The sequence below is a fragment of the Macrotis lagotis genome, chromosome 3 (assembly GCF_037893015.1).
Source record: "Macrotis lagotis isolate mMagLag1 chromosome 3, bilby.v1.9.chrom.fasta, whole genome shotgun sequence".
Taxonomy (NCBI): Eukaryota; Metazoa; Chordata; class Mammalia; order Peramelemorphia; family Peramelidae; genus Macrotis; species Macrotis lagotis.
The window spans coordinates 299796395-299809459 of NC_133660.1; the positions used below are offsets into that span (position 1 = coordinate 299796395).

General features: G+C 31.7%; 2 protein-coding genes across 2 annotated transcripts; one reads left to right on the plus strand and one right to left on the minus strand.

Annotated features, from left to right (window-relative positions):
• The first annotated feature begins 1114 nt into the window (after window positions 1-1114).
• LOC141516942 (olfactory receptor 5D18-like) lies at window positions 1115-2044 on the plus strand. Its single transcript, XM_074227896.1, has one exon. The coding sequence runs from the start codon at window positions 1115-1117 to the stop codon at window positions 2042-2044; it is 930 nt and encodes a 309-aa protein (XP_074083997.1).
• A 9448-nt stretch (window positions 2045-11492) lies between these two features.
• LOC141516943 (olfactory receptor 5D18-like) lies at window positions 11493-12437 on the minus strand. The gene has a single exon (XM_074227897.1). It carries the CDS (start codon window positions 12435-12437, stop codon window positions 11493-11495), a length of 945 nt encoding a protein of 314 aa, XP_074083998.1.
• Window positions 12438-13065: the final 628 nt, after the last annotated feature.

The following is a 13065-nucleotide window of genomic DNA, read 5'->3' on the forward strand; positions in this document are numbered from 1 at the left end:
ATCAACTGCCTTTCTGTGACTTAAAACAATTAAAAATGGGAGAGACAGATATTCCAAACCTGTAACCCTTGGTTAAACTTAAGAATTTAGACTTTGACCAGTAAAATGGGCTACAAAATTATTAAGTCCCACTCCAAGATGAGAAATCATATAATTCATTAAGGGAAGAAAAAAAGCAACAAAAATAAAATTTGTGAAGGAAGAGAAATAGAAGTCTAAATGAAAATACCTAGCATTTTGGGAAATTAAGTTAAATGATAACATAGAAAATTACAGATACAATGTCTAGATTTCTGGGTAGTGAAAAATTACAAAGCAATATCATTGTGCTTTATCCCTTACTGGAAACAGGAAAAAATATGTGTACAAACTTACTTATTTGAAGTTTCTCTTTCAGAATCTCATTCATTTGAACATTTTTCCCATTTGCAACATTATCTATGTTGTATGACTCATATTCAGAACCATTTTAGATTTTTTCCTTCATTCTGAGCTCACTCTCACTCATCACCAAAATATCTCCTTTATTCTTGTTTTTTTAATTTTTTAATCTTCTCTACTGTCTTCCCCTGTCCTATTTTGTACTTTTCTGTCTTTTTCCTGTCCTCTCCTCTACTTGCAATTTCTCTTTTCTCCTCTAAAACAAGAGACCATCATATCTCTCCTTTTCCTCATTCAACTTCTATGAATATCTCACAAAATTTGAATTGATTTGACTTTTCAATAAATAATAATTTCATAACTGAATTATAGTTATTTTAATAATTTTGGTTTAGCCCTATAATTTAATTAGCTTAAATAGATTCCAATGTGATTTCAATTCCTCTAAAGTAGATAGTCTACCTTGGAGTTGGGTGGACCCCTGAGAGGTTGTGATTATACCAGGGTCATAAAGTATCAGACTTGAGTGATGAATCCCAGATGGTGTGATTTTGAGGCTGACCTTTTTTACAACAGTAAACATGGTATTTCATCAAAGAAATGTTTAACTAAATTAAATGAGCTTTACTTGTATTCATTTATTTAAAACTTTCAACTCATTAGCTATGTCCCTCTTATTGCACAATTGTGTTTTTCAGGATTTATTTTCAAATTCCTTTCAGCTTTAACGAGGATGATCTTTGACAGAAATCAGAGTGCTCCAGTTATTTTCATTCTCTTGGGATTCTCTGATTACCCAGACTTGCAGATTCCTCTTTTTCTGGTTTTCTTGGTCATCTATGAAATCTCTGTGATTGGGAATCTTGGAATGATTGCAATTATTACTATAAACCCCAAACTACAGACTCCTATGTATTTCTTCCTTAAACATTTGTCCTTTGTGGATTTCTGTTACTCCTCTTCTGTCACCCCAAAGCTGCTGGAAAACTTAACTGCAACAGATAAGACAATATCTCTGCCTATGTGCTTCACACAGTTCTTCTTCCTTGCTGGCTGTGCTTTGACAGATATATTCATTTTGGCCGTTATGGCTTATGATCGTTTTGTGGCCATTTGCAATCCCCTTTTATATATGGTTATCATGTCGCAGAAACATTGTACCCTATTGGTGGTTACAGCATATGTCTGGGGCATTGTCTTCTCTCTTGTCTATGTCATCTCACTCCTTCTATTATCTTTTTGTGGATCTAACATCATTGATAATTTTGTCTGTGAGTATTCTGGCATACTCTCTGCCTCCTGCTATGATAAGCATGTTAGTGAACTGATCCTTTTTGTCGTTGCAAATTTTAATATGTTAGGCACACTCATGTTCATATGCTCTTCTTATGTTGTAATTTTTGCAACTCTCATGAAGAAGAATTCAGCTAGGGTGCAACAAAAAGCCATCTCCACTTGTGCCTCTCATCTGACAGCTGTTGGAATCTTCTATGGAACGGTCCTTTTCCTCTATTGTATCCCCAATACTAAAAGCTCCTGGTTCACCATCAAAGTGGGCTCAGTTTTCTATACAGTGCTCATCCCCATGCTGAACCCCTTAATATACAGTCTGAGGAACAATGATGTGAAGGAAACAATCAGGAAGCTACTAGCTAAAAAATGATTTCTCATTAAATTATTACTGTCATCAACATAATCGTCAACATCAACATCACTATCCCCATCATCATCATCTTCTTCATCATCATCACTACTATCATCAACATCATCATTACCAGATCAAAAATTATAACAAAAATTAAATAAGAATATATGTACTTTTTAAAAATATTCTTCTAGAATTGATGGTTTCAGATCTTGTAATATATTATCAGCTGTTGTTTAGACTTTTTGCTTCTTTCATTTGTCACACTCCTGTAAATTCATGACTCCATAAGACAAGATATGAAAACTGAAAAAAATAACTCAGCAAATTCCCTCATTCTTTACTATGTTAAGATGCATTGAATTCCATTCCATAGTTATAATGCCAATCCCCTTAAAATAATAGGCAAAATGAATCACTATTTTCATTTACTATTCTTGAATATCAGATTTTGCTGTCTTTCATCAAATTTTCCTAATCTATATATAGTAGTTGGTGAATGACATAGAGTCAGGAGAGATTCTTCTAGAAAGAAAAAATGGACATACTGAGAAATGAGAATTGATGATCTCAAAGGAGAATCCTGATTTCTAAATACACTGTCACAACATCAGGTTGATGCAGTTCAGTAAATTACCCTATAAAAATTCAATGTTCTCTTAAAATTCCCATTTTCTGAAATGTACTCGTCTTTACATCTGACTTATAGTTTTTTCTCTCTTTCTTAAAAAGTGATACAAACATTCTAAAGATGAGACATTGTCTAATTTCATTCCTCTTAATGCTATTTAATCATCACACATACACACTAATATTGTTTAGATTGCATAGCATATTTCTTTGAGTTTTTTGGGTATTTAGTATGCACTTTTAAAATAAAATAGCTTTCTATTCTCCCTTGTTTCCTTTTTTGGTATTCCCTAACTGTGTGGAGAAAGAAATATAATCAAGATGAGTAAGAAAATGTCAAAAATTAAATGAATGTAAGTGGTTGTTTTTTCATTTCTTCTCAATAGAAATGATCGGATTTTTTCTTAGTTGTTATAAGAATCATTGAATTAAGAAGTTCCCTCAGTTTTCATCTTGGATTCAGGTCTTTGGACACATGGTTAAATATTCTACATGGATAGCCTTTTTCCTTCATATCACACAATTTGAAATGAATACCATAGAATATTTAGACAATTTTCAAATATTTATTAAATGTACTCATATGCAGGTCCTCAGTGATCAAAGGTATAGTAGATTATTAACATTCTAATTGACTTATGAAATTTTCAAAAAATTTTATAATATTTTTATTTAATTAAAAATTCTATGTTCGTTATGATATAACCATAGAAATTTTGAGAACAACTGTATTTGTTTATTTCATTGTTTCCTTGTAAAATATAAGAGCCCTGAAGTTATAGATAACTTTTTATATATAAAAGTTTTGTAGCAGAATTATATTCTATCAACTTTCATATACCCCAAGATGGTCAACCATTCCTGAACTGATAATCGCTTCAATTTTCAATTCTTAGCCCATAAGAGTTCAATTACTTCCTACATATGAGACTTGGTTAATTTAATTAAACTGTCTGCATAGTTTCTCTATTGGCTATTTTTTATGAATTGCAGTCTAAATTTTGTTATTTTTTTTCCTTCTTGACCTTTTCTCATTGTTCTTTTTTACCATTCTAGGTATCTTTGGAGTTATTTCATTGCAATCTGATGTTTTAATAGAATTAATTCCACTACTGACCTTTATCCCATAAAAATTCCAAAACTACAATGATTTCATTAAATCATTGTTTTTTTTCACTAATGAAGTTTTATCAGTTTTTTTGGCAAGGCAAATGGGGTTAAGAGGCTTGCCCAAGGCCACATAGCTAGGTAATTTTTAAGTGTCTGAGGCCAAATTTGAACTCAGATACTCCTGACTCCACTTCTGGTGCTCTATACACTGTACCACCTAGCTGCCCCTCTCTAATAAATTTTTTGACATTCTCTGCTATGTACCAGTGCCTAACATATAAAAGTCTTTTAATAAATACATATCAATTTCAACTTAATGATACATATATCAACAAAATGTTAAATCAATTGACATATATATGTATATATAAACAATATTTTCCATATTTTACTTGAATAAATATGTGTGTATGTGTATGGGGGTATACAGAAGAAAATATTTTAGGTTTCTTGCCAAAGCTTAATATCTTTAAAAGTATTATAATAAGAGGTACTATTATAATTACTTCTATGTTAGAATATAAGCACTGATATACTAAATTTTATTTCAAATCTTTCTGACTCCACTCCTACTCTCTATTTAATCACCTATCTCCTTAATAAATAGTAAAAAATTATGAAATTATAATGGAAAATAAATGATAGAAGACAACACATACTTAATCATTCTGATCATATTTTTCCTCAAGGCCATTAGAGAATAAATAAAAAATTGTCAAGAATGAATAAAAGGAATTTATCTACCCTATTTATTCTTGGCCAAATGTTGAGAAATCGAAGTATTGCAGTAAAATAATAAACATGAGATGAGCAGAAGAGTCTGGAAGAAACACCACACACACAAACACAAATACACACACACACACACAAATCTTTGAATAAATTAAATGGTTAATTCCTAGAATATATGAGATTTTGCCACTTTAGGTAAAATTCACAGAATAAAAATGTTTTCTCTAAGTGTTTGAAATGCAAAATGTGTTTTGCATTTAGTTCTTTGATTACATGATTTTATTCTCCACAGGGAAAGTTTTTGTAGCAGAATTATAATGTATTAACATTCATATACCCCAACTTGTTCAACCATTCCTGAACTGATAATCACTTCAATTTTCAATTCTTAGCCCATAGAAAAAGAACTGTTATATAAATACCTTTGTACAAATAGATCCATTCTCACATTTAAAAAAAAGATCTTTATAATATAGACCTATAAGTGGTACTGATAGATAAAAATGAATGCACAGTTTCATAGCTCTTTGAGCATAGTTCCAAATTAATCTCCACTATGGTTGGATGAATTCACAACTCCAACAAGGGTGCATCACTTTCCCAGTTTTCCTACATTTCTTCAAACATTTGCTGTAGGACTAATGAAAACTTCAGTCATAATAAACTGGCATCCAGCAATCAACAAGAATATATTAAAGACTTTTAGGTCCTGGGGATGCAAAAATGAAGGATGAAACAATCTATTTTTAATGTGATTTCATTCTGATAATAGGAATAATAATAGCAATTCGTATTTTGCTACATTTTTAACTTATCAAAACCTTTTGTAATAACAAACCTGAAATATACCCATATTTTCCAGACTAATGTTCCAGACATTTCAGACGTTTTAAGCAGGAGAAGTTGAAATACAAGCAGAAACAAAGCTCCTCTCCTCAAAGAGCTTACATTCTAAGGGGTGAAGACAATAATAAAAAGAAGCTGAGGAAACCTACCAGGAAGAATTCCTCTGAATTCTTTCTGATTACAACATGAGAATTCCTTCAAATTAATTGTCTGCTGTGCAGTTGAAAGTGAGACATTCATTAATGAAAGGTTCATTATAATATTTTCTAGAATAAAAGGTAGAGGAAGGCCTCTGGAAGGAAGAATTTGAGGAATATGAGTTGTAAACCCTGTACTCAAACAAATAAAATGACAGGGACTAAACAATGGGAAGAACCATGTCTAGGGGATTTCCAGAAACAAGGAAAAGTGAACCACCAAGTCTAAGTCCAGTCTATTTGTACTCTCATAATTTAGGAAGGAAAGAAATAATTAAATTAATGGAATAAAAGCAAACCATGAATTTGAAATAATAAATCATATTTTCTATAATTATATTAAAAGAAATTAAATTTGTGAATTACTAAAACATACTTAAATTTTACTGAAATTCCTTGATACATCAATTAAAATGCTAATACTGCATTGTCCTTGGATTACCCACCAAGGAGGTCCTTCACATGAATGATTTTACTTAATATTTGAAACAACAAATTTTGTGGGTGAAAATGTTCTAATACGTATGATGTATTAAAGAAAAGACTTTTTTGCTATAGAGAATAAAATCATATTTCTGAGGAACTGTATGCAAGAAGCATATTGCATTGGAAATATTGAAGAAAACATTTTTTCTATGATTTTCATTTTACTTAGCAAAAAATTCCTGGTATTTTCTAGGAATGAACTATTTTAAACATTCAATGGTGTCTATGTTTGTATATGTGTCTGTGTGTGAGTGTGTGGTGTTTTTCCAAGAATCTTCTGCTCATCTCATTCTTATTATTTTGTCTCAATAAACCCTGTTCCTCAACGATTTGTATAGAACAATTGTGGTAGGTAATATGAATTTTTTGTTTAAATTCCCTTTAATTCCCCCTTGATAATATTTTGTTTACTCTCTAATGGTCTTGAGAAAAACTTTGATCACAATGATTAAGTAGGTGTTGTTCTCTATTATAGATTTTCTGTTATGGTTTCTATTATTTATTATCATTTATTTTTTGTTTTTATTATCATTTATTAAGGACATAAGAGATTCATTGGAGAGAGTGGGGACGTGAAATCAGAAAGAATTAAATTCACATCTGGTATCAGATAAACCTTTAGCTGTGGGACCTTGGGCAGATCCCGTGAATCAACCTCAGTTTCCTTATCCATAAAATGGTCTGGAGAAGGAAATCGCAAAGTATTCCAAAATCTTTCAAGAAGGAAGTCATGAAGAGTTGGATACAACTGAAAACATGAATAAGAGCAATTATTTATACTAGACAGATAAATTATAACTGAATTCCCTGGTTCTTTTTATAGACAGATAACTTTTACCCTATTCTTCAGAAGCTGAATTGTTATGAAATATTATATTAATTCTAATGTAAAAGTGTGATATATACATATATGTGTATATATATACATATATAGTACATTTCCCATTGCACCAGCTCAAGCCAGTTTTTATTGACAGCATCCTGTTCAACATTTCTTAAAACAGAATAGCATTTCATCTTAATTACAAAACATTATTTGTTCAATGATTCTGCAACTTATGGGCATACTCTCAATTTCCAGTTCCTTGCAACCAGAAAAGAGTTGTAATAAATATCCTGTATTTCATCATCTGAGTAATTTTAAAAACTGTGGGCAGGAAAACAGAAACAGGCATGCTGTAGAAATATTAAGGAAAAGTTTCCCCTGCCTCAGTTTGCTGTTGCATTGAAGAACTGTAGAAAACAGCTTTATGACTTACACTTATGTTTATTAAGTAGATTATTAGTCTTGGAGAATAGGTACAGTAAGTTGGAAGAAGAGTCAATAAAACCCTTAATCAACAAACATGTGCTAGTGATCCCTATATACGCAACCTTAGAGAGAGTATAAATCTACATCTATAATATTGTCCTCAACAAACTGATGAAATATGAGTGAATGAAGCAAGATATTATAGCATTTATTATTTCATAGGCATATACCAAGTTCTTGAGGTGCAAATTCAAGAAATATACAGAATAATCATCTTCAAGCTTATATACTAATGGGGGAAAATAAGAACCATGATGTGGGTAGCTATGAAAATGAGTTTAGGGCAGAGAAATAAGAAGGAGGGATGATTTTTATGTTCCCATATCTCAAAAAATGGGAATAAGTTAGTATTTTTTTTCACAAAAGATATCACAAATAGTATGTCATTGGTTTAGAAGTGGAAAAAGTCCAAAGATTCCACTTTCTCACATTGAAATAGTCTTTGATATTGTCTGTCCATCTTGACCTTACTTCCAATTCACCTAAGCAGAGGTGGGGAACATTTTTTTTTCTTCCAAGGGTCATTTGGATATGTACAGTGTGATTCTTGGACTACATTTGGTCAATCATTTAATTAATTTACCCCTAAAAAGCTACTAGATTGTTATAATATTGAGACTTGCCTTCAGTTGTCTGGAAATACCAGACAAATATGCTCCTTGTAGACAAGGTTGATATCCCAAGACCAAAGAGTGAAGAGGATATGAATACACCAGCCTAACTGCCCCCAAAGAGATCAGTGGATTTATGGCTGCACATCAGTACTGTTGCATTATTGTTGAATATCCTTTCTAAGTTGATACTAAGTAAAGTGCTTTTTATCAACCTTTCAATGATTTATGAATGCTTCATTCATTGCCATAATTTGATCTAAATTAATGTGACATGAACCTGTAAAGCTCCCCCCAAGCAAAATAATACATGCTAGAATAAATTGTTGATATCTTCTTTATGGGAATCATAATGTAAATTAAGAGATAAACTTGGCAATGTGAGAGGAGATGGAAGTTTGCAAGTGGTAACATGGCAAAGATTTGTAGTTCGCCAGGACATGGTAAAATAATATGAAATACAGAATTTAAGACATCTTCTAGGAAGGAGAATTATACTTATTAATATATAACTATGGATACAAGTCAATCTGAATCTACCTAAATGGATGGGGAAAGAGTTCTGTAATATAACTGTGAACCTTGGAATTAAGAGGGGCCAAGGACATCTCTGGAAATCACCAAAGAAAACACTGATATATCCATGTCTCTGGGCTCATTAAAGATTTCTCTTGCTTCCTCAATCAACACATCAGTAAACAATTTTGGGAAATGTTCAACAAAACAATAATTACATCTCAATTCCAACTCAAACTCTTTAGCAATTTCATAAATTCTTCAGAGGGTTACATTGGCCTAAAAAGAGGGGATAGCAATTTTTTTCTTGAAGTATCCAGATTCTTTGAAGTTCAGTTGTTCATCTTTCCATGCATGGGAAATCAACTGATCATTAATCAATCAATAACAGATCATTTACTGAAAATTTACTATAGGATAATGCTGTGCTAGGGACTGGAAATAAAAGGACACTCTTAACAAGATTGGAGAAAATTAATTTTCTGATGATGGGCAATAAAATTCATGTAGTTTGAATGGAAAAACAAGAAAAAAGTGATGAGACCAAATTACAGTTGTGATGACCAATGCATACTAGCGTGCAGAAGGAGTTTCAGGTCAGTGTTATCAGGAGATTTAAAAAAAAAAGATACATATATTTATTTCTAGATGCAATAGGGAACCATTGGAATTTAGTAAAAGATAAATATAACTATTCTTGTTTCTTAGGGATGTCACATTGTCATCTGAATGGACAATGTTTGGGAGAAAGAAACTCTCCACTTCCAAGCTCTCATGCAAATGCTATGGATTTCAAATTGTTGCTAATTTCCTTCAAGATTGTCACCAAGTTCCTTCTAACTTCAACTATTTCCATTCAGTTGCTCTACTGTATAAAAATTCTACCACATTTTAAACAGTTTTTTTCTTTTCTTCTTAATTAAATCATATTTCATATGGATATTCACATAATAAAATATATATACATTCAAAAAATATAAAAATACAAATGAATTTTAAAAAAGATATGAATTCATAAACTTCTACTATTTATGTTTTATATTTTTACATTTTAAAATAACCTGAAAATAATATAATTGATCATAAGTTTAAAAATTACTTTTTGATCCTGTTTTGCCTATTCATTAATGCTTGCTTGTGGTAACAGAATCAATATTTTAAAAAGATTTCTTGGATTTAGACATAAAAGACAATATTATAAACAAACTAGGAAATCAAAGAATAGTTTGCCTGTCAGATCTATGGAAAGGGAAGCAGTTTTTGACCAAGGAAGAGATGGAGAACATCATTAAAAACAGCTAGATTAATTTGATTACATTAAATTAAAAAGCTTTTGCACAGACAAAACCCCTGTAAACAAGATCAAAAGAAATGTGGTAAAATGGGAAACAATTTTTGCAACCAATATTTCTAACAAAGGACTCATTAAAAAAAGATAGAGAGAACTGAGTCAAATTTATAAAAAAAAAAAAACAACCAAGCTATTCCCCAATTGACAAATGGTAAAAGTATATGCAGAGGCAATTTACAGTTGAGGCAAACAAATCAATGCATAATCATATGAAAAATTGTTCTAAACCATTAGTTATTAGAGAAAAACAAATTAAACCATCTCTGAGGTATCACCTCACACTACTCAGGCTGGCCAATATGACCAACAGGGACAGTGATCAATGTTGGAAGGGATATTGGAAATCTGGAACACTAATGTAGTGTTGGTGAAGCTGTGCACTCCTCCAAACTTTCTGGAGAGCAATTTGGAATTACTCCAAAAGGTCAATAAAAGTGTGCATACCCTTTATCTAGCAATACCACTACTGGGTCTAGACCCTGAAGAGATCATGAAAAAGGGTAAAAACATCACTTGTAGAAAAATATTCACAGCAGCTCTATTTGTGGTGGCAAAGAATTGGAAATTGAGTGAATGTCCATCAGTTGGGGAATGGCTGAACAAACTGTGGTATATGTATGTCATGGAACATTAAAGTTCTAGTGGAAACCAGAAGGGATGGGAATTTAGAGAAGCCTGGAAGGATTAGCATGAACTGTTGCTGAGCAAGGTGAGCAGAACCAGAAGATCATTTTACACTATAAAAGCAACTTGGGGTTGATTATAGATCTTAATGGACTTGCTCATTCCATCAGTGCAAAAAACAGAAACAATTTGGGGGTATATGCGATGGAGAATATCATCTATATCCAGAGAAAGAATTGTGGAGTTTGAACAAAGACCAAAGACTATTACCTTGATTTAAAAAAATCTTTGTCTTATTATATAACTTTGCTATCTTTTAAATTTTGTTTTTAATATTTCTTATTTGATACTTCTTAAAATCTTATTTTATATTTAATCAAATATATTTTTAATGTTTCATTCAAAATTGAATGCCTAAGGATTTTCCTTCTCAAAATAACTGAAAATTATTATTGCCATGACATTGCAAAATATTTTTAATTTTGCGTTTTTCATCTTTAATCTATGATGGTAGGGTGTCAAACAATTTGTACACACATGAATGTATTAATACACATATATCATTATATATCAGGGGTGATATTCTGGTGTTGCCTTATATTTACATATTAATTCTGATTCTTAATTCTTCAAAGTATTCACATAACTCAGAAGTGATTTCTTTTGCATGAAATTGAAAGATGAGAATATTCACTGAAGAAAAAAAACTGCTAAATTATCGAAGCAAGAGACTTATTTTATCCCTGAATTTAAGTTATTTCCCTTTAGATATTGTCATAAAATTGATTCAATAATTTGGAATGATTTGAAAAGTATGTTTTTGTTGTTGCTGTTCTGGTAATATTGCTTGTTGTTGCCACTGCAGTTTCTGTTCACTCTTTACTTTATAGAAGCCTTTTTCACTTATATTCTTATGGGTGACTTGCAGATGCGTATAGCGCTAAACATCAGGTGATCAGAAAACTGGATATTAGGAATGACATTTCTATTTAAATATCATGAAGTGTTCTTGTAGTATCAGTCAATTAGGATTATCACCAGTGCAATGATTTCAGTGAGAAAATACTTTAATATCTACTAATTTCCTGAATGCTTCTTTCACATCTTTATTTCTGAGACTATAAATTAGTGGATTCAACATGGGAATCACCACTGTATAAAAAACAGTGCTCACTCTGATCATGAGCCATGAACTTTTGGAACTGGGCACACAATAGAGGCAGAGGATAGTCCCAAAGAAAATGGTTACAGCTGTCAAATGGGAGGCACAGGTGGAGAAGGCTTTACGTCTGCCACTGACTGAAGACATCTTCATGACAGTTATAAAAATAAAGACATATGAAGTAAGTATAATAGTGAGTGTGCAAAAGGTATTAAAATTTGAAAGACTAAATAGAATTACCTCAGTCAAGTGCTTATCAGAGAAGGAGGCAGAGAGGATGGCAGAATACTCACAGAGAATATTATTAATGATATTAATCCCACAAAAAGACAGGATTAGGAGAGAATAAGTAAAGACGACACAAGAAATTAGGCCCCAAGTATATGATATGATGACCAGAAGGAAACAAATTTTTTGGGACATGGTGACTGTATATAGTAAGGGATTACAAATGGCTACAAATCGGTCATAAGCCATCACTGCCAGCATAAACATCTCTGTCACTACACAGGTGACAGCAAAAGAAAACTGCATGATGCATTTCATGAATGAGATTGTTCTGTCTTCCACAACTAAGATTTCTAAAAGTTTGGGTGTAATTACAGTGGAATAACAAAAATCAATAAAGGATAAATGACTGAGGAAAAAGTACATAGGGGTATAAAATTTGGGGTTGTATCTGATGATTACAATCATGCCCAAATTTCCCACCATTGTTACCATGTAGATGGTCAGGAACACCAGGAAGAGGGGCACTTGGAGATCTGGGTAATCAGAGAATCCTAAGAGGATGAACATGACTGTAGCATTCTGATTTCGGTTAGCACTCGCCATGGTTCCTTTTGGAAAGAATATCAAAAGTCATACAACAAGCCTATCAAAAGTAGAAAAAAATACATCTTTAGCTATATATATTCCAAAATATAACTCAAGTATAACCTCACTAAAATTAACTTGGCTTTTATATAGTTCCTGCTTGAAGATATTTGGTTTCAAGGAAACTAATTCAAATAGAATTGGTCTGAATAGATGGAAATTGAAATTTCCAAAAAACTATATTGATCTCAAAATAAAACTATATAGGTCTCTTTGCAAGATCTATTCTTTCTTTTCTGGAATCAATCCCTTTCACCCATCACATTGATTGGCTTAAAGCATGTAAAAATTCATATCACTCTTCTCAACATACTTTAAAATCTTCCTTTTATCTCTGGCATAAAATAATTATTCCTATCTCATCTGCTTTTATCTACTCATCTTACTTTAATGTTCATTATTCCTCTTCCGTCTTTGTGTTGTCCAATCAGAATGACTTTCCTCCCATTCTTCACACCTACCACTTCATCTAATTCATATATCTTCACTCGTTTAACAGAATGGTTAGTTTTGTTTGGTTTATTTGGTTGTTTTTTGTGCACACTTGTTTGTTTTGAAACTTACTCGTACTATTCCTTTCTACTCA